The sequence below is a fragment of the Malania oleifera genome, chromosome 5, assembly GCF_029873635.1.
Source record: "Malania oleifera isolate guangnan ecotype guangnan chromosome 5, ASM2987363v1, whole genome shotgun sequence".
NCBI lineage: Eukaryota > Viridiplantae > Streptophyta > Magnoliopsida > Santalales > Ximeniaceae > Malania > Malania oleifera.
In genome coordinates this window covers 70,120,591-70,144,092 of record NC_080421.1, presented here as the reverse complement: position 1 = coordinate 70,144,092, position 23,502 = coordinate 70,120,591, and the positions used below count along the sequence as shown (strand labels likewise).

General features: G+C 37.3%; 1 protein-coding gene across 1 annotated transcript in view; it reads left to right on the top strand.

The window, feature by feature from the left end:
- LOC131155660 (uncharacterized) overlaps positions 1–22,899 on the top strand; it is a 63,369-nt gene extending 40,470 nt beyond the window's left edge. The window contains exons 3-5 of the mRNA XM_058108934.1: positions 3,660–3,809; positions 3,904–4,084; positions 22,468–22,899. Of these exons, the coding sequence (XP_057964917.1) occupies positions 3,660–3,809; positions 3,904–4,084; positions 22,468–22,649 (513 nt within the window). The 3' untranslated portion in view covers positions 22,650–22,899. The remainder of the gene's footprint in view (positions 1–3,659; positions 3,810–3,903; positions 4,085–22,467) is intronic.
- The last annotated feature ends 603 nt before the right edge of the window (positions 22,900–23,502 follow it).

The following is a 23,502-nucleotide window of genomic DNA, read 5'->3' as shown; positions in this document are numbered from 1 at the left end:
GTTTTGTTATTGAATCTTCATGAAACCCCTATTTCTGCTTTTCTCCATTTGCAAGAGGATAGGAATTCTTGGGATTTCCATTTTGGGAGAAATCTTAATGTGCAAGATATTAATGAGTTGGTACTCCTAACTAACTTGCTTGATTCTTTTCATGTACATCTTGGGAGTGATAAAAGGGTGTGGAGCTTATATTCTTCTGGAAAATTTTCTTGCAAGACATTTTTTCCTTATTTGATTCATGATCCTTGCTCCTTTTGCCTTGTACTCTCTAATTTGGAAAGATGAAATTACCAAAAAATATAAGCTTTTATCTGGACTGCATTCCTTGAGAAATTTCAATACCATTTGCTTCAAAAGAGAAGACTTGATAAGGTCCTTTCACCTGAAGCTTGTGCCCTTTGCTTGAGGAGTGGGGAGACTTGCTCTCAATTGTTTCTAAACTGCCCTTTCACTCTGGCCATTTGGAATAAGTTATTTAGTATTTTTGGTGAAAATAAGCTACTCTCTCTCTCTCTCTCTCTCGCAAACTACTTCTTTCTCCCCTTTGTGTGCTCGATGCCATCGAAGTTCCTGTGGGGTGGTCGATGCTGAAACGATCAATTCGGATTGAAGGTAAATCTTTCGATATGCGATTAGATAAGGTCAGAGGGTTCGCATCCTTGCTTGTGGTTGAGAACAATGTCTTTTGTAACAGGTGGGTTGGGTTTTCTAGAGAGGCTATGCCTTGGTTCACTGATGGCATATCTACTTTCAGTCACACGGAAAGGGGGTTTCCATCTGCTCGATTGTGTATCATGAAGCTCTGGATATTGATTAAATGGACAAAGGTGGGAAAGTATGTGGAGCTAGGATTGGGATGGAAAGGGAAGTAGTTTTCTGTTTTAATTCCTTAGGGTGAAAAAGGCAGAGGGTGGCAAATATTTACGAGTTCTTTCTGCAAGATAGCGAAGGATTTTCGTGAGGAAACTGGGAGTGTGGGTGCAGATAACTCTTCATGACGCAGATAGTGGAGTCAAGTGGTGTTGGAAGGAAAAAATCGCGATGTGATGGCTGCGGTAGTCAAGCCCATTTCATAAAGTAGGGTTTGAAGGTTAGGAAACGAGCTGTGTCGTTAGTGTGGAACGAGCTGCATCTTAATGAACCTAAGGCAATCACAAATTGGCTTCAATTGACAAGAGAGAGGGAAGCTAGGGTTTGTGACGGAGCAGAAACGATCAGAGAGGCGGATAGGGCTGCTTTTGGGTAAGAGTAGTGAAGAGAATTGGGCTGGGATGCATGCCTTTCATTTTGGACCTGGCCCGAGTAATAAAGGGGCTATTTCTTTTTTAACTAAATTGGGCCAATTATTTGAAAAGGCCCAATGTTTAGGAAATGTTGATACGGGCTTCAGTTTGGATCTGAAGGGATGTTCTCCTAATATGGGCTTCTCACAAAAGGAGGTGATAAGAAGACATATAAATCAGAAATAAAGGTTCTAGTACTACCATGTTGGATCTAGATAATACACAAACCCAAAATATTGTTCCTACGTCTCAGAAGACGAGTACTGGTAAGGAGGAAGATATACCCTCTGGTAATGGAATTCTTATTCAACATCCAGTTAATAGATATATTATTCAGCCGACAATTATGAAATCAAGAGTCGGATGAAGTTCAGGACGTTAGAAGACCAGATCTGGTTCAAGACTGGTGATAAATTTGCGTCTAGTCCTGTAGATGTATTATAAGGTGCTGTGAAAAAGAGGGAAAAAGAAGCGGGTCTGGGGAGAAATTGGATGATTGTTGTATTTATACTGATAAATTTCAAGGTAATAAGGTTTATTCTCTTTGAAAGGCAGCTTGTTTGGGTGCTGAAATGAAAAAGATATTTGAAGATAAGAGAGAAAACACTTGTGAGTCTATGACAAAGGTACTAAGGAGAGATTCTAAAGGAGTGTTTAGTTTTGCGGAAGTTCCTCAATTTGAGAAGAATGTCGAAGGTTCTAATGAGACTAGAAAAAGTAAGGAGGTAAAGAAATAGGGGATTTTTCAGATTCAGAAAGTGATGATAATAGCTATTTTGATTGTAGTGGGGGTCATTGTTGGATGAGATACAAGGACAATTTGGGTATGTTTTTGATTCCTGTGATAAAATAGGGTATTTATCTTATGTTCATTCTCTCTCAGTGGAAGGTTTGGAGGGAGTTTCTATTTTTGATAATGATGGGTTGGTGATAAAGTGTAGGGATGGAATTTTTCCTACATCAGTGGAGGAGATTCCAAAGGAGGAGTTAGAAGCTCAAATTCTTTTTGGATAAAATGGATTTAAATCTGAGTGATATTGGGGGAAATGAGGTGCATTTGGATGGTGGCAAAAGTTGATAGGTGAAGGTCAATAGGAGTTTGCAAATTTGAAGACTTTGGGAAATTATGATGGAAAGCATTTAAAAGGGGGTTTCTTGGTTAATTTCATTTAGTTTTATTTTGTGATCTTGTGTGTGTGTGTGTGTGTTTTTTCTTGTTTTTTGTTTTTACTTGGTGGACCCCTTGTCCCCGCACGTGGTATCTTCTCTGCTTTCTATCTAAAATACTTTCTTTTGTTTTAAAAAGAAATTGTGAAAACTGGGTTTGCGTCGGCATGTTGAAGGCATTTTGTACTATTATGTTTAGATGGGTTGGCAAAGGAGAGGATGGGGAAGCTTTGTTGTGGTGCATTGTTATGGCGATTATGTAGTGTGTTCGGAGAGAAATGGCACAATTTTCGTAGGTGGGATTACTCTTAATAACTTGCTTTGGAGTAGAGTGTTGTATCTTGTGCCACTCTGGGCTTTGGCAAGTAGTTTGTTTTTTCATGCTTCTCTGGAAGACATCTGCAGGATTGGTAGGCTGTGCTTCATTAAGTTGTCTTGCTTTTGTTCTTTTGTGGTCCTGTAGCAGTTTTCTTTTTGTAATGGGAGGACATCTGTTCTCCTTGTTTTATTTTTCCTTTTATGTTGTATCTTATTTCCTTTTCTAATACAATTCTTTGTTTATATATATATTTTATATATCACTGTAATAATGTACAAAGTATCAACATAGAAGTTCACTAAATTGGTTTTAAAACATACACATTGTATTTTCAGCCATTTTTTTCATTTAGCAGGTTTGAAAGATTATTCTAATTTCTAAGCATAAAGTAGATTCTTATTTTTCCCAGTAAAAGGGATTACTAAGCATGAGTAGGCTTGTGCTTGTTGGGAGACATCTTGTCCCTATAAATTATGTATCTGTTTCTTGAGCACTACATTTATATTATTTCAACTAGAAATTGTTGCATTTCACATAGTGTAATTTAAATTTTATATCAAACTTTGACATCTACATGAGTATCCCAATCGGTTCCTGTGTAATAATGCCCTTCCTGGAACTACCCCTCTGATAATGGCTAGGAACCTTGTGGTGGGTGTTTATTTTTGAACCTTGACATTGATGTGTGCATCAACATTTTGAATATACTAAATTATCATTTGGTCAAACTGCCAGAAACATTAAGTGTGGGCAGATGTGGTTGGTGACAGGATAGGAGGATGTGATCTACCATTTAATCTCTCATTCGGAGCATGTTTTAAGCTGAAGTTAAATGTACAGTACATTCCTTGTTGAAATTGATTCCCTTGTTTAATAATTTATCCCCATAGGGTTTTCTGCACATCGATGAGTATCCTCCAGATGCTAATCAGGGATTTGACATCCCATCCGCTGTAATAAGTTTTCCCGACTTCCAAGGAAGCATGAATTTTCCCAAAGACAACTCTTTGAATCAATTGCCCATGTTATCTAAATTGCAGGTAAAAGCTACTCCTGAATTTTTTTTTATGGGTTTTTTCTTGTTGCATCATTTTGGATTTCTTTTTCTTATTTGCTATCTGGCTTTGTTTGTAGGAAGGAAATCCTGTTGTGTCTTATACAGAAGTATTACTTGTCCCCTTGACAACTCCTGACTTTAGCATGCCATACAATGTTATCACAATCACGTGCACAGTGTTTGCTTTATATTTTGGATCTCTACTCAATGTACTTAGAAGACGTGTTGGTGAGGAGGAAAGATTTTTAAAAGCCAAAGGTAACACTATATTTCTTGAACTACATTTTTTCAAATTCGTTCAGGTCCTGCAATGTTATTAATGATTTTACATTATTGTATCAATCACATCAACAACCATGGTCTGTGTGCTACCAATGAGACCAACCAAATATGTTCACATGAGGGAAAGATTTTAAATACTGAAATCTGAACGTCTTAAGACTTATGTGAAGCTTCTCAATTTCTTTACCACAACTTAAATGATGTTTTCAGTATTTTCCCCTAAACATGAGGAAGTAAGATAAATTGCTATTTTGGCATCCTTCAAGTTGTGGCAGGTATTGTGTGGCTGTCGTGTTTAAAAATTTTTTTTCCAGTACTTTTGACAGATCCTTTTCCTTCTGAGAACAGTAACTCAAGGCTTTTCCTGCCGAGAATGGTATCTCCAAAGTGACATGTATCTACACCAACAAATATGATATTCAGTTTCCAGCCAAGGGATTTTCCAGAGTCCAATGCTCATAGGATCAAAGTTCTGAACCATTTATTTCAATTTGTTACAGCGTCATTTTCAAACGCCAACAGGTCACCTCATATGTGTAGCACACATGGACATATATATTTCATTACCGGAGAAAAAATTACAGAGTGGAGGGCAAGAAATCCTCCTACAAAAACAAAGGATAAACACATTCATCAAAAGTTCTTGTCAGTCTCTCTGAGAATAGAGCAAAGCAAGTCCCCATGAAACTACAGCCCATAGAGATGCAAAGATTGCAACTCTACTCCAAGGCCAGTAAAGATAAAGAACACCCATTGACAATGCAAGCATTCCTGTCACGTAAAATTGTGAAGACAACACACTTAAACAATCTATTCACATCCTTACCCAGGGAAGAAGAATGCCTGTATCGAGTCTGGAGTCTGGACAAACCAATTTTATCCTAGCAATTGGAAAATTCTGTTCCACAAATTCCATGCAGCAGAGTAATGCATGAAAAGATGGGAGTCTCACAATATCAAAATGCATAACACAAATATCTGGGGATTAATCGTTATAGGGTCTCCTATTTTGCAACCAAGGACTTCAAAATTTTGATATTGAAATTTTGATGGTTTCAGTTTCTAAAATGGTGATGGCAATTTTGATTTTGAAATGATATAAACTGTAAATGATGGAATTTTACAATGGAACTTTGATAGATGATTATGCATAATTTGGAATCGAAATAAATTGGAATTAATAATGATCAAACATTTAATACCACAGTTTCTAGGTGGCTCAAAACCTTCATTCTGTGATAGGGATTTTGAGATGAGATATATTGTTTATAATAATCACTCCATGCTTTATGATTTTCAAAAACTTAGTATAGGTGCACATGTACTGCTCATACTACATGGTAGTTTGAGTTTCTAGTCACCCAAGAGCATTTCTACTATCACTATATCTTGTTGCAAGTCTTGTTGGGTGTGCACATCTGTATTATTACACTTTCTGTTCATATCCATATGGTTGCCTGTGTCAATAATCAGCAACATGTGATTTTCAATTTCCATACAGCTGTGCCTGTTCATATGCATATGGAAACAGTGTCATATGATGATTATGAAAAATTATCTTGGGTAGCTGATAACTACTATAGCTGCCGGAGTATCCCTAGTTCTTATAGTCGTGGATTTCAAACTAAGGAAAAGTATCTTCTTTTCTTCTTCAAGCATGTTCCCTTGTTGTACTATCTGTTGGCTGCTTATATCTCTCTCTGTAAGCCTGTATTCAGCTTGGGGAGGACATGAATATTCCCCTTCTTCTGTGTAGTTGTCATCCCGAATTTCCTCTATTTTGTTCCTTTTCTTCTTCGGGCATGTTCCCTTGTTTTACTGTCTGTTGGCTGCTTATGTCTCTCTCTATAAGCCCATCTTCAGCTTGAATATTCCACTTCTTTTGTGTAGTTGCCATCCCCCATTTCCTTTATTTTGTACTCATCACTAACTTGCCCACCATTAATGTCACAACTGGGTCCATCACCACTCCAATCATCATCGTCATTGTTGTTTTCACAATTGTGACTGGAGGGGCAAGTGGATGAAGTTCCATACATGGACCCAAGATTCATTAGTCAATCATCTTCAGTTGACTCCACTTCTTCAGCTATTACTTGATTGACGTAAATGCCGAAGTCCTATGCACACTTTGCCATTTGTGGGTGGGGACTCCCATCGTGTTCTTCAAGGTGGGATGATCTAATCCACTGGAGAAATGGATGCTCATGCTCAATTCAACCAATTTGTCCATTTCAGTTTCACTTCTCTTATCCAAAGCTTTATGTTAATAACTTCTTGAAAACCACTTTACCTAAAAGCTTAGCCCAACAACACATGGAGAAATAAACACACAATAAATGACACCCATCGCAGGAAATACAACAGATAATTTTTTTTTTTTTTTTTTAAACACCATAAAGCAAATGCGGGCAACAAGACTAGAACCAAGGACTTCTTGGTAACAAGCTCTAATACCATGTAGGAATACCACTTTACCTAAAAGCTTTAGCTATTAGGTTGTGGGCCAACTATGTATATCAAGCTTTAATAATAACGGAAATGAACTGTTGAGTGTTGACATCTTGTGTAGGTTACTAGGTTAGCCTCTATCCCTTTTTTTTTTTTTTGACTTTGTATGGACATACAAGTGTGCTTCAATTTTGTTCACAAGCTAATTAGGATGCAGTGTGACAAAATGCACAATGCCTATTTCCTTAATGTTGGAGTACTCAATAAATACATCACTCAGTAATCAATTGTGCAATGTATTATAAGAAAAAAGGTTGTGGGCTATACTATGCAAAACTGTAATCATCTATTGGATTTTGCAGTGTAAAAAATATTCTATAAAATAATACATATGAGCTGCCAAGGCCACCCTAGCTGCCTCTTCAATGCTTCTATTTGCATCTCTAAATTTTAAGTCTAATAGAAAATCTTTGTCAATTAAATAATGGGCAAAAGACATTGACCTCCCTTGAAATTTGACAAAAAGACAAAGACCTCCCTTGAGGTTTGAAAAATTCCAAGGATCTCCCCCTAATGTTTCAAGAATTCCAGGGACCTCCCCTAAGGTTTGTCAAAAAGACACAAACCTCCCCTTGTATTTTGCAACAAGACAAATTTTAGGAGGGGAGGTTTGTGGCATTTTTGAAACCTTAGGGAGGTCTCTGTCTTTTTGCCAAATCTTAAGGGAGATGAGTGTCTTTTGTCCTTAAATAATTAATGGTCGATAAGACATTAACCTATTGAGATTTATAGATATTATCGTATTAGATTTAAAACTAGTAAGAGAATGGTTGAGCTCTCTCTTATTGTTCATTATTACTTTCACAACCCATTTTGTGCCTTTTCTTCCCAATGGAAGATATAATTTCAACTTCACAGAATGCTTTTGTGAGGAGCATGCAGATTCTTGACCATGTACTTATTGCTAATGAATGCCTTCCTTGATAGTAGATTGAAAACTGGGGTGCTAGGGCTACTTTGCAAATTAGATGTTGAGAAGGCTTTTGATCATGTAAATTGGGGTTTTCTTATGAAGTTACTAGAACGGGGTGGGTTCTCTGCCAAATGGAGGCGGTGGATTTTCTTTTGTATATCTATAGTTCGTTTCTCCATTCTGGTAAATGGCACTCCTTGTGGGTTTTTTGAGAGCTCTAGGGGGTTTAAGACAAGGTGACCCATTGTCTTCTCTGTTGTTTGCCTTGGTTATGGAAGCCCTGGGGAGAATGTTGGATAAAGCTGTCTATGATAGTCACATGTCCGGCATTGGTGTGGGGCGTATAGAGGGAAGAGCTTTGGTGGTGTCTCATCTTCTCTTTGTGGACGATACTCTAATTTTTTGTGATACTGATCTGGATCAGATTTTGTTTCTCCATGTGATTCTTATGTGGTTTGAGGCGGTCTCTGGTTTAAAGATAAATTTGGGCAAGTCAGAGTTGGTTCCTGCTGGTACGGTGTTTAATTTTGATTTATTCTTGCACGTCCTTGGCTGTAAACAAGGTAATCTTCCTATGAAATATTTGGGTCTTCCTTTGGGAGCCAAATTCAAGGATAAGACAATATGGAATCCAATTTTGGAGAAGATAGAACGAAGGTTAGCAGGGTGGAAACGTTTGTACTTATCTAAGGAAGGTAGAGTTACGTTAATTAAAAGCACTCTATCAAATTTACCCACTTACTTTCTATCTTTATTTCCTATTCCTGCTGCTGTGGTTAACCGTATTGAGAAACTTCAAAGGAATTTTTTATGAGGTGGCATTGGTGAGGAACCAAAATTCCATTTGGTTAAATGGGATACTGTTTGCTCTCCCATTTCTTCGGGTGGTTTGGGGATAAGGAAGGTAAGACAGTTTAATGAAGCTTTGCTTGGGAAGTGGTTATGGAGATTTGGGATGGAGAAGGCTGCTTTTTGGAGGCAAGTGATAGAGGTGAAATATGGCTGTGAATGGGGTGGTTGGTGTACTAGGCCTGTTAATGGTCCACATGGTGTTGGCTTGTGGAAAAGTATTAGTCGGGGATGGCCTTCTTTTTCTGGCCACGTTCTATACGATATTGGAAATGGGTCTAAGGTGAAATTTTGGTAAGACCATTGGTGTGGTGAGGCGTCTCTTGCAGTCAGCTATCCTGATTTGTATAGATTTTTCCGAGATAAAGAAGCTAGCGTGGCTGAGCTTATGAAGTTTGATAATGGAGTCTTGTTTTGGGATGTAAGTTTCTTTAGGGGTATGCATCTTCGGGAATTAGAAGCCTTGACTGGTTTTATGGATACCATATGTGGTGCATCGGTGAAGGGGTTTGGTGAGGATAAGATGTGCTGGAAATCTGATAGAGAGAAGGGTTTCTTGGTTAAAGGTTATTATGGTATTTTAATGGGCTCCAAATATTGTGGCTTTCCTTGGAAAAGTATTTGGAAACAGAAAATTCCATCTAGAGTAGCTTTTTTCGTTTGGACTGCCGCTTTAGGGAAATGCTTAACGATTGACAATTTACGAAAAAGAAAGGTTTGGATATTGGATTGGTGCTACATGTGCAAGTGTAATAATGAGACGGTTGATCATCTTTTTATTCATTGTCCGGTTGCAATGGACTTGTGGGTTATGGTGTTGGATTTGTTTGGAGTGAGTTGGGTTATGCTGCAATCTGTAGTGGGACTTCTAGCATGTTGGCAAGGCAGATTTGGTCGTTATCGAAATGGGTTTATTTGGTTGATAGTTCCTCATTGTTTATTGTGGTGTCTTTGGAGGGTGAGAAATAGTAGGTGTTTTGAAGATAAGGAAAGATCCATTTCAGACCTGAAGCTATTTTTCTTTGCAACTTTGATGGATTGGTTGGCTGCTTTGCGAAACCAATCATTTTCTTCTGTTTTTGAGTTACTAGATTCTTGTAATTTCTGTTTTTGATTTGTTTACCCCGTGTACACTCCTTGTGTATTTGGTGTTCATTTTGATATCAATAAATTTATTACTTGTCAAAAAAGATAAAATAATTAGATTAATAATGAACGAAAAAGTACAATGAGGGGGGAACAAGCTGTCCTCCCAAGAAGAAAATGAAGGCAGTGATGGAGGTGGATAGGAATAAAGCTCCAGGTCTGAATGGTTTTAATTTGGCTTTTTTCTAGGATAGTTGAGTTGTTTTAAAGGATGATGTAGTGAGTTTTTTCAGGAAATTTCAAAAAAATAGTGTTGTGTGTAAGAGCATTAATTCCTATTTTATTGCACTCATTCCCAAAAAAGAGAGTTGAAGGAAGGTTAGAGATTTTAGACTAATTAGTTTAGTCACTAGCATTTATAAGATTCTTACTAAATTCTTGTCGAGAAGACTCAGGGAGGTGTTGGGGGATACTATTTAATTAGCCCAGTCTGCTTTTGTTAAAGAGGGATAAATTTTGGATGCGGTTCTGGCAAGCTAATGAAGTCATAGCAGATGTTAAAAGGAGAGGTAATCAGGGCATCATTTTTCAATTAGATTTTGAGAAAGCTTACGATATGGTTTTTGGGGATTCCTAGATAAGGTGATGGTTAAGAAGGGCTCTGGGTTCTTATGGCGAAGTTTTGCCTTAGTTATGCCAATTTGCCTGTGGTTATTAATGGTATGCCTAGGGAGTGGTTTGAGATGTCCAGGGGGTTAAGACAAGTGGATCCGTTATCTCTGTTCTTGTTCACATTGGTTGCGCATGGTTTGACTAGGCTGGCATTGTGTGCTTAGGATTATGGTGTGATTAGGGTCTGGGGTTAGGTAGGGATAAGGTGGAAGTGCCTCATAATTTGCTGATGATACTATTTTCTTTGTAGAGAACAATACTAAGAAATTTCACAAGGTACTCATTCTGCTAAAAGTTTTTGAGAAGATTTTAGGGCTGAAAATTAATATGGCCGAGTGATTTGGCTCGTATTAAGTTGAGTAGTAGGGAGTTGGAGGTTTTTAGATCTCTTGTGGTTGCAATTTTTTTGTCTTAGCCCATTTTGTGTCTTTGCCTGCCTCTCGGGGGTAATCCTTTGTCCACTGCTTTTTGGGATCTGGTGCTTGAGAGGGTAGGGAGAGACTAGAAGGGTGGAAGAAGGCTTATATTCCCTTGAGTGGTAGGATTACTCTCATCAGTATTTGTCTCTTTAATATTCCTATTTACTGCCTCTCTCTTTTTAAAATTCCTATGGAAGTGGCTGGGAGTTTAGAGAAGCTTACGAGAGATTTTTTACGCTCTGGTATTGGGGTGGATAAAAGGGACCATCTTGTTAGCTGGGAGGTGGTTAGGACCAAGATCTGTGGGGCTTGGGCATCGGTAGCTTGGTTTTTAAAGACATTTCTTCAATAGGCCAATGGCTATGGAGAATCACTTTAGAGTTTGGTTCCTTATGGCATAAAGTAATAAAAGTGCAAGTATGGTATTCATAAGAATGGATGGATACTAAGGGGAGTGGAATTGGTTCTCATGCATGCCCTTGGAAATTTGTATCTTAGGTAAATGGTTTTTTCTTTCCGCTGTCATTTTTTTGTTGGTGTTGGGGATGGGGTTCGCTTTTGGGAAGATATTTGTGTGGGTGAAACTTGGTTAGAATATCTAGTGCCTCGAATTATATATGCTTTCATCCGTGGATGATGCTACTATTTCTAAATTCTATTATTTTGAGAGGGGTCTTGTGTCTTGGGACTTCCATTTATTTAGGGGTCTCAATGAGAGAGAGATAGAAGAGCTCACTTGCCCATTGAGCATTCTGAATTCATTCATTCCCAAAACCTGGGGGGATAGGAGGCTTTGGATTGGGAACTCGTTGCATTCATTCTTTCAAAGTCGTCTTTTTTTTTTGTTCTTCTAACAAAACCAATCATTTCCAGTCATTTTTATCTGAATAAAATAGTGTGGAGGGCTGCTGCTCCCTCTTAGATTTGAGCTTTCAAATGGTCTTTGGCTTTCAACAAGGTCGATACAAATGACTTGCTTCAAATTAGGAGGCCTTAATCAGGCTCTGACAACACAAACGTCATGCCAATGAACCTATCACTTACCACCCACTAGTTGGGATTAGGGGAAGTGACACTATACACTACTCAAGCAAGACACATGAAGGATTGACACCCTTTGATAGTAACGGGATCTAGAATGACACTACCCAATAGTATAGTCAGCAGCCAAGAAAGGACGGACATCAAACTTTCGGGTTAAGAGTAACATGTGATCTCATTCTCAAGTGGATCGTCCATGGGGTTCCCAATTCCACATAGATGCCCAAGACACCCTTCGAGGATGTCAAAAGCTCGCTCTTTGAGCGCTTGTCAGGGTGCTCATTTAGTACCCAATAGGATATTAGAGGAGGTAGGCTGCTCACCTAGTGTTCTCTTAAAGTCATGTCTCTAAAGTATTCCCATCCACATATGAGTAACCACTAGTGATCTAATGATCATATATCTTGAGTTCGATAATACCACAATCTGTATTATCAAGACCAACCACAATGTCATAGTGACATACCAAAATCATCCTCATAACAACCGCATAGTCAAATCCAGGTTAACCGACCTTCCCTTTAACTCAAAATCATACACCAAAGTCATATGTCAAGGTCGCAAAACTCTAAGACACTGACATTTTCCCGGGCTCCATTTTATCAACATCCTCACTTATGAACAAGTACAATCCAACTTCCAGAATATTCCTATAACCGCAAAGTAGGAGGCTTCCAAACCATCCATGATCCAAAACTCTTCATAACCGCCAAACTTGTCTCAAATCCCACTATAGACTTGATCCCCATCTACTCTAAAGATGCTGGTGGCACATATCTCTGAACACAAGGTCTTCAACCCAAACTAAGATACAAAACCAAATGTTGCTTCCTCTGAACCACAATCTCGATCTCAGATTCTATCCTAGACTTTTGACGTCCAAAGTCACAACTTAACCAAAAACCGAAAACGAACCAATATATTACCATTTTTGAAGAAAGCAACACTCTCCCAATACTCAAACTCACAAGTCCTTGATATGGATCTGTATTCCATCCCTATCTCTCAGAACTCTAACTCTTGCTCGAGTGAAGAACATTCACCCACTGATTCATGAAGACCAACCTTTTCCTCAGTCTAAACTCATTCTCAAACCAACTGAGGCTCATCTTAATACAGCCCAAGGAGCCACAACCTAGTTCTGATACTTTGTATTGATACTATCTTCTAACAAAGGAAACAACTCCCTTCTAGAGGTAGGAGGATCCTATTCTGAAACCTTTCCCTAACTATAGATTGAACTGAAGATTTATCTGTTACTCAAAAACCTATAAAGGTTCCGACACCCGAATACAAGATCAAGGTTCCACATCAACCTAACGCTTGAAAGATAGTCCCCAACTTGAAGGTTCTTCCAAGTCTGCTCAATGCAAAGCTCAATAGTTAATCAACCAAGTAACCATCCAAGCTCAATATCAACATTCTATTTCCACCCTCTAGAGTCTTTTCACGTACCACCGATCTCAAAACCATGGGGTTACCATGTCCATCTGGCCAACCAAGCTCAATTCAAGCAAATTCAATAAAATTGTTCCACATGTGAGTGCCCACCCAAGGAGTCTCCTTAGACAAAATTGTAAGGATGAGTCCACATCAAGGAATCTCCCAAAGCATAGAAAATCTCAACATTCAGGATTCACAACCTAATTCCTCACGGTGTACCCAATATACTCAGGAATACCTCAATTCCGAAGTTAATTAACTAGCACAAATGGCACCACATGATAATCACAAAAACTTCTTTGAGTCCTCAAGGCTCAAGTTTAAGTCACACCTCAAGTGACAATATTCAATACCATTACCAATCTTCCATGTCCTCAGACGTTCGAAGCTCAATCGAAACCAAAGCTTAAGATTCCCAATCTATCGTCCTCTAATAAACCAATCTCAACCACAGTCCGTCATGGCTAACATTTTGATATCTTTGCCCTTTAGCTTCGACTCAAGCTTTCATCTAAAAGGTGGCCCTCTAGCTCAATTGTGCTGCACAAACCTACACAACAACAACAAACAAAAAGGCCCTCTAACCATCATGGCTCATGTGCCCGCTAACAACATGGCTCAAATGCCCTCTGGCGAAAATCATCCCAATGCCTACTGCCATGAGTCTCAATTGGGCCAAAAGGCTAATGGTGCAAGCGCGCTTGCATTCCGAAATTGTAGTCTCCAATCTTGTTCCCAACGAAACTCACATCCAAAAGAACATCTTAAGGTTCCAACAAAGTCTAATGAGCAACATTCGTGGTTCACTTCGAGTCCATACCCCACTAGGTAAACGTCACCATTGTGACCAACACAGTGCCACACTTATGTGGCTCAGGGACTATCTATCCAGGGTGATTCTTCCCCTCTCTTTATGGTTTCGAGCTTCCCAAGTTTCATGAAAGACACGCATGCGCAAACTCCTACAATTGTCCAATTCCACTAGATCCAAGAGTATCGCCTCTGCCTCTAGAACAAGGACACCACAAAGTCTCAACGAATTAACATCCGAGCTCCAATGCCTACCACAATAGGACAACTCCCAAAGTGTAGCCACAATACCTGCCTCAAGGGAACAAGGTGTATTCATCTTAATTCCCCTTAATCAACCCTCATCCATTGTCAAGGGCAAGGTCTTAGATTTCGATTTCGAATCAAATTTCGAAGCTCCAAAAGTACATAATGGAAATAAGTAGTAGAGCTTGGAATTCTTTTACAAAGCTTTAGAAATGATTAATAGACATAACAATGTAAGTTTTAGGACTAATATATTACAAGTAAATACATCTATGTTGTGTATGAGGTGGAGAAGTTGTAATATAATATGTGCATCAAACATATTTGTAAGATAATGTCCATTAAACATATTTAGTGAATCAGTTAATACAAATGAAATTCATAAGTCATTTAAATATTATTTATTACACAAATAATGATTAAAACATGAATGGTTAAATAAAATGTTGTTGTAAGTTTACTTCTTCATAAATTTCAAAAGCACTTGTAATAATCTTTCGTTTCAATAAAAAATAAATAAAATAAATTAAGAGAAATTTCTCTTCACTCCTAAATCCTTCATTTGCATTCCATGAAAATTCCATTGCATAATTCAAATTTCGACTAGTTTCGCTAAAATTTCGAGATTTCGATAAATATCGGATGATTTGTTGAATTTTGGACAGAAATTATGCAAGACGGAAATCGATTGCCGTTTCGATTTTGAGGGTGATGGAAATTGGAAATTTTGACAATTTCGTGGAAATTTAAGACCATTGTCAAGGGTATAGGGCACAATCAAGCATCCTATTGTTCACAAGATATTCACTAAAGGCCAACTTTCACTTCTTATCCATAACTATTCACATGACAAGAGGGGAGCAAGAGACAAGAACCTATAACTTGCTCCTTTCCCCACTCAATTTCACAAACCTAATTCCCACAATCGAGTTGATGCCCACAGTATTAACCTTGTTTTCGTTCACGATTGAGAGATCTGCTCTAATACCAATTGTCATGGATGTGGAGATCTCAAAGATCAAAAGGAATCATCCTAGCCAAGATTTGCCTAAAGTGTCAAGGAGTCACACCTGTGTGGCAGCAAGACTACATCAAGTCCAACCCAACCATACTCATCCTCATCCAAGGAAGCACTCAAATGTCTAACCCAAGGGTCAAGTCTCACAACTCGAAAGTCCTTGATTCAACTAAGGTCCTCGCTGAGGAACCTAGGCTCAAATAGTAGGGAAGTTAAACTCACATTCCACCAGCACTAAGGGTAACTTTCATCCCTATAGCACAAACCTCGTGTCAATGTACCCATCACTTACCACCCACTAGTTGGGACTAGGGGAAGTGATACCATACACTACTCAAGCTGGACACACAAAGAATTAACACCCCTCGATAGTTCAACCAGATCTTGAATGACACCGCCTAATAGTATAGCCAATGACCAAGAAGGAATGGACATCAAACCTCCAAGTTGAGAGTACTACACAATCCCATTCTCAGATGGATCGTTTGTGGGGCTTCCAATCCCACGCGAAAGCTCAAGACACCCCTTAAGGATGTCAAGAGTGTGCCCCTAAGTGCTCCTCAGGGTACTCACTTAGTACCCAATAAGATATGAGGGGAGGTAGACCGCTTACGTAGTGTTTACCCAAAAGTCATGTCTCTAAAGTATTCTCGTTCACATGTGATTAACCACTAGGAATCTAATGATTTTACGTCTTAAGTTTGAGAACACCACCATCTGTACTATCCAAACCAACCACAACGTCACAGTGACATCGAAATCGTCCCCATGGCAACTGCATAGTCGAATCCAAGGTAACTGACCTTCCCTTCAAGTTAGAATCATACACTAAAATCATGTGTTAGGTTCGCAAAACTCTTAGACCCAGACACATAGCTTCTTACATGGTTTTATATAATGGCCGCAACCATTGCGTAACATTGTTACATAATGGTTTTTTGGGTTCTTGATATCGTTACACACCGCCAAATTAGTGGGAAGAAAAATCACAGCCGTAGCGGCCATTACAGTCCGTGAGCATTACATAAAGGGCACTACAACCGTTACGTAATCGCTACAAGACTGTTGCGCCAAAAAAATTATTTATTTTTTTTATTTTTCTTCTCGTTTTTGTTTTCCCCCACTCTTTCATAAATCATTCTCAATATATATGTGGCAAGAGGGGGAAAAGATTATAATGTGGATGATAATGTACAAAATTTACTATTTTTTTTTAAAACACTCACAATAGATGCATTAATTAACAATTTGAAAATGCTAACTTGTTAGGAAATTTTATTTTATTTTTTAATAATATTAGCAATTTGATATTTATGTTCTTTATTCTTCAACTTTAACATTCTTTCTTTTCTAGGTATTTTATATTTGTATAATTCATATGACTTATGTGTATAATATATATTTTTTTATTAATTAAGTTAGCACACATAAGAATTTATCATGTATGAGAATGATGAGAAGTATAAATATGCACGCACACGTAATTTTTCTGTCAATGGTGGTTTAAAACAAATATTAACTTCTTGCCCTTACCAAACAACTTAGTTGAACTAAAAGATTCAAAATACACTAAAACTCTTTCTAAGAAGGGTTAAAAGTTTAAATTATGCAAATGCACTAATATGCACAAGGTTGTGTGTGCTTGAAAAAAAATCATGGTTGTTACACCCGTTTCCTATTACACCTGTTACCATTACGTTACGCTACCTGCTACCGCGAATTAAAACCATGGCTTCTTAATTCCATTTTGTTCATCTAACAAGGTAACTGAAAAAACTATTAGGCTTGAAAAACAGTAAGGATCTGAAGCCCATTGTTTAGTAGCCTATGGCGTCTAGAATTTGGAATAGGATTGCAATTAATATTGTTGTGATAATTGGGCTAGAAATTTCACCAATGCAAATTCAAGTTTTCTTGCTAGATACTCTTTCTATTTTCCATGTCACATGATTCTACAGGACTGGTTGGCCAGAAAACCTCCATGGTTGTGTGGGTGCTCTATTAATTTGGAAAAAAATTGAAATTTTGGCCTTTGAGAATCATGTTGACCATTAAAATTGAGACCCTAGTGATGTTGATTGACGCACAGTGAATGCATATCAAGCCGCTCTTGAAGATATCCACCACATGGTTTTAACTTTTTTAGTAACGGCCACAACTATTATGTCTTACGTAACGGTTTTTTGGGCTGCTGATACCATTGCACACTGCGAAATCAGTGGGAAGAAAAGTCACAGCCGTAGAGGCCCTAACAAACTGCGACCGTTATGTAAAGGCTGGTACGGCTGTTACATAACCAATACAAGACTTCTGCTAAAAAAAATTATTTATTTTTTAATTTTTCATCTCACTTTTGTCCCCCCCCCACCCCACCCCATAAATTATTCTCATATACTCTGTGGCGAGAGGGGGAAAAGATTATAATGAGGATGATAATGATACAAAATTTACTATTTTTTAAATACTCAAAAGAGATGCATCAATTAACAATTTGAAAATACTAACTTGTTAGCAAAATATTTTATTTTGATGATATTAGCAATTTGATATTTATGTTCTATATTTTTCAACCTTCTTTTCTTTTCTAGTTATTACATATCTGTATTTTCATGTCTTATGTGTATACTGTCTAATAGATTAATGCAGTGTATGATGTATTTTGTTTTATTAATTACTTTAGCACACATAAGAATTTATCACACATAAGAACAATGGGAAAGTATAAATATGCACACACGTAATTTTTCTATCAATGGTGGTTTAAAGCAAATGTAAATTTCTTGCCTTTACCAAACAACTTAGTTGAACTAAAGGATCTAAAATACACAACACTTTCTAAGAAGGGTTAAAAGCTTAAAAATTGCAAATAAACTAATATGCACAAGGTTGTGCGTGCTTGAAAAAGAATCACAGATGTTACACTTGCTTCCCATTATGTAACATCCACTGCGCCCACTTTCCGTTACATCCGTTACCATTACGTCACTCTACCCGTTACCGCGATTTAAAACCATGATCCATCATTGTACTGTGTTTGTCAACCCTGATGCTGCCTAGACAGGTTTCCTTCTGCTCTACAATCCACCTGCCACCAATCTTGGTGGCCTGATAGGTAGCTCACCAACTTGACTTGCCCATCCCCTTTGATATACAGATGCAGTGGCAACCTCCTGAAATTTCTGAATTTCACCAAGCACAGAAATCTGCCCCTTTATTCACTAACAGCTTCAGAAGAAAGAAAGAGCCAGTTGTCCTATAGGATTTCACCAACTTCCACTTCCCACTGCCCTTATCAGAACTGTTTCAGTCGTACCAAAGTCTATCTATATTCATTCTTGGCCAGAATCACAAAGGAAAATTGCCCTCGGGCAAACTTGGTACTAGTAGTTTAGCGTTACCACTATAATCAAATTTGAAAACCTTCATATCATCTTTAAAAGTCTGGGGAAAACCCATTTGCATGATGATAAAAGTATAAAACATCTCTGGTTCCAAACACTCTTTGCTCAAGGATGAGAAGCCTCCAAGTGCCTCCTTTTTATGCTAGCACTCTGGCCGCTAAATCTGTTCACCACTTGTACTCAACATAAAATAAAAAAATGTAGAACAAAACTTCTTCCCAACACCCATCATCTGTCACATTCATGTTGAATGGTGCATCCTTTTATATTTACACTCTGGCAATTAGTCTGTTCACCATTTTTATGCAATGTTAAAGAAACAATGTAGCACAAAATTTGTTCCCAGTTCCCATTACCCATGTTCTGTCACATTTATGTTAAATGCTGGTACTTCTCCAGCAGGCCTCAGGCCCTCAATTGTATCTGACATTCAACTAATATATATATATATTGGCTAACCCAGAACTCCAATTTTGATGAAGCGGCACCAAACCAGAGGAGGTAGCCAACCCCACAGCTCCCTCCAGATAAATCAAGGATTGGTTTTCATGTTGAATCAAATCCAAGACCGTCTAATGTCAAAAGGCCTTGCAGCCCACCAATGTCCACTTGAGCCAACCCTTGGGGGGCCACACACACACACACACACACACATATTTAAGATACTTTTCTGGCACTCATTTGAACACACAGACAACATGCTGGTATATGACTTAACAATTTTATTATTCAGAAAAATAATTATGAAAGGAGAAAAAAGAGAGAGAGAGAGAGAGAGAGAGAGAGAGAGAGAGAGAGAGAGAGAGAGAGAGAGAGAGAGAACGGTAGTAATGATTTATCTAAAAATCACTAGAATCTGTTTTTTTCAATTGACAAGAAAAAACAGCTATATAATGAGAATATCTATGGGATAAAGAGGAAGAATATGCATAAATTGATTTTTTTTTTCTTTACTATGCAATTTCATATAAATGAGTAAGTTTGGCTGTGTTATGATATAATATGTAAATAATGCTTAGAAAAATCTGGCTATATATTGTTGTGTCCCCATTATATCATGTACAAGGATCCTCATTTTTTATCGAATTTGATATCCAGAAATTTGATGTCCAGTTGCATGCCTACTTTCTTTGGAGTTTTCCTTATTCAATTATTTCTTGGTATTGTACTTGACGATAACTCTCATATCCATGCCTGTACTTTATAGTGAACAATCATAACTCTTAAGACCATAAAATTACCTTACCCCAACAGGTTATCTACTGCCAGTATCCTGGAGATCTCAAATCTTAGCCTGTCCAGTTAGTACCATGGTCTTAAATTCCCACAAAATTGTTGAAATTTCCGATTTCGGTAACCCTCGAAGTCAAAATGACATTTGATTTCCGTCTTTTATAATTTCTATCAAAATCTCAACGAATCATCCGAAATTTATCAAAATCTTGAAATTTTGGTGAAACTGTCGAAATTTTAACTATACAATGAAATTTCGTAGGAATTCAAATGAGAGATTTAGGAGTGAAGTGAAATTTCTTTCTTAATTTACTTTATTTATTTTATTGAAACAAAATATTATTACAAGTGCTTTTGAAATTATCTGAAAAAATAAACTTATAGTAACATTTTATGCAACCATTCATGTCTAAATTATCATTATTTGTATAATAAATAATATTTAAATGATTTATGAATTTCATTTGTATTAACTGAATATTTTTAATGTACATTATCTTACAAATACGTTTGATACACATACTACTATTTTACAACTTTTTGACCTCATATAGAACATAAATGTATTTAATTTGTAATATATTAGTCTTAAAACTTATATTTTTATGTTTGTTAACCATTTCTAAAGTTTCACAAAGAATTCCATGCTTTACTACTAATTCTGTTATTTGTTCAAATCGAAATCGAAATTGACATCGAAATCAAAATTTCGTCGAAATTTACATTCCTTTGGAAATCGAAATTGAAGACCTTGGGTAGTGCACCTCTCACTGTGCACTTTTCGTTGTGCATTGGCCTTTAAGTCAAATTCAGTCTTTACTGCCTTTTATGAGTTAATATACTGCAAAAAGTAAAATGTGGAGTTTGAACTGTGCGCATGCGCACACTTTTCATATGACATTTTTATTAGTAAAAGTGGAGCATTGTCTTTCTTCTGTTGCGAACTAAATATTTTTACTGCTTTTTTTTTTCTCTTCGATGACCATCTCCCTGCTAGTTCTTTATTTCTGTCGTATGTGCCCAAGTCCTATAAGATTTTTGGTCATGTTTGTGATGCTAAGATGGCTGACATAGTACGAAACTAGGAATATTTCCTAGTATCGGGGATTTTGCTCTCAAACTCCTCCTGAACTTCTCCCAATGTCTCTAAGATGACAGAACTGAATTTAACAGGAAATTTCTCTCCAATCAGTCTAGAATCACTTGAGACTGAAAATCCCTTTGGTTTCTTGTGTTAAAGCTGTCTGGTTTAAGAAACATGTGCCTAAACATGTTTTTATTTGCTGGTTGGTTAGTCTCAGCAGAGATACACTCTTGTTAAACTTGTAAAGTAGGGTTTTGAATGTTTCTCCTACCTTTATCCTTTGCCAAATCAGATGTAACTAGAGATCATGTTTTCTTTTGTTTCAAATTTTCGATAGGTATATTTGGCAAGTTTGGTGCTTCATTTCTGGTTTCTAAGAATTCCTTCTCCTGGGATACTGATCTCGAATGGTTAACTGCCTTGAACTCCTGCAATGCTTTTTCTTCTCTGGCCTGCAGATTTGTCTAATCTGCTGGAGTTTTGTCATATTTAGAGAACCAGAAACTTGAAACTTCATGAAGATATTTCGTTGTCCATAGAATTTTCTTTGATGTTTGGTATAGTTAAGGTATTTAGAACATTAATCCTGACGGTTGTAACACTAGCTTCTTTTCTGTTCTAAGGCTAGATGTTATTTTCTCTAGCCTATCTGATTGAACATACATTTCTCTTCTTTCTTAAAAATCAATAAATAATTTTATTTTTTTTTAAATTTGAATGAATCATTTTCATATTATTGTTTTAATTTCAGTCATTGTTAATCTACTTCCCCAAAGAAACTCTCGTCTAGATTCAGAAACCCCTCAACATCCTTTCTTATGCGTACAAGTGCCATCACACATTTTTCATCATTATATCACTTCAAGTATGCTCTAACATGCTGCTTTTTAGAGTGTTAGATTACCAGCACCTAAAAAAAAATGTTGGTTGATTAGGTGAATCTATAGATTCTATTGCTAATTGTTGTTTCTTTATTTTTAGAGTATCAAAGGTTGCTTGCTGATTATTTCCAAATTTCTCCATTTTGATTTTTCATTACTTATTGTGGTTTTCTTTTTTGTTGAGGCATTCATTTTTCCTTATTGTTTATTAGTAGCCCTTCTTTCTAGAGAAATTGATGCCAAAAATCATCAATTCATGTTATAAGCATCGCTGCTGCAAAGTATTTAGTTTCATTCAAATAACATGATTTTATCAAACAAGACTATTGGATTACAAAGCGTGTCCTTTGATTTCTCATCAACTAAAGAATGTCCTAGGAGGTGTCTGAAGGAGTTTAACCACCCAGATAGAACTGTTCTGGCAGCTTAGCTGTGGATTGTGGGAGGTTGTACTTGTGCAATAAAGTCCAGTGTCTAATGTAAACCTTCCTCTTTCCTTTCAGATTAAGCTTTCTGGCTGTTTGCTTTTTATCTCCCACTCTTTTTTAGGCAATCTGCGAAAAATATGGGCTACTCATGAAAGTCATTGTTGATGCTTAAAGACATTGAGCTGAAATTAAGATGTATCTTATTTCATAATCTTTTCTTAAGATTGAAGAAAGGAGATGCTTTTACATCCTTTTATAGTTTGTATATGCATTCAAATAACCGTACCTGGTTCCTGATGTTTGCTCCTATTGATCTGCTTGCAGCTGCCAAGAAGACTGGTATGCTTCCTCTGCTGCTTTCTAAGTTTTCTGCCAAGCTGAGAGGTAGACGGTGGGAACCACAACAATCACCTCCATCTTCATCATCACAAAACCGCTTTCGGCTGGTACTCAAAGTCATATTGGTGGCTCTAATTGCTGTTGGTTTGCACTACTATCTTGAATGAGCTTTAGGTGCAAAGCAGTACTCTTCCTGTAGAATATGTGCTAAAAAAGGATATTGACTTAGGAATTTCTAAAGAAATTTTTTTTTTCCAAGTAAATGATATTTCTTTGATTTATAGACAAATTTTGTAACATATCTAAATTACCCATCTGTAGCTTTGCTAAAATTTGTTGGTATATATGACTGGTCCTGAGGTGAGTCGTTATTGTAAAAATTTTATATTTCCAAATTTATGGAGAACGTTTAGATTATTGATTTGTCTGGAAAATTGCTATTTTTTTTGTCAAGAGGCTAGAAAATTGCTTTCTTTTGGGGGCAGGGCGACGGTTCTTCTGTGGACTTAGTTAGAGGACGAATATGCGCTATTTTATATTGTGCCAAAAATTGTTTTTCTTGCTTCACTCAAGGATGTTCTTTATGAACAAAGCTCTAGGTGAATTACTATCGAGATAGGCTTTGAAAATAAGGGGCCTATGGAAACGAGTAATTTTCTTTCTTCCATTTTCCCCCCATTTTTTCACAGGGTCAAGCATGAAAGAGGGAGAAGGGGGGGGGGGGGGGGGGGTGGGTGGGGTTGATTAGGAGAAGTCATGACATGCAGCTTGGAAATCTATCCTGTTAAAACATTTATTGAAAGAGGGTGGCTCATGTATGAAGCATGGATGCAAATCCAGGATACTAGTACATGTACGACAAATGTGCGTGAGCTCGGGTGAGATCCGTGGGCAATGTTGCACTTATCGTGGTGTTCATTTTGTAAGTTTTACAATTGAAAATGCCAGTGCTTCTGTTCCATTCTTTCTTGTGAGCATCTACAACAGGATGGGTAGAAAATAGTAGAATTGAAAATGTGA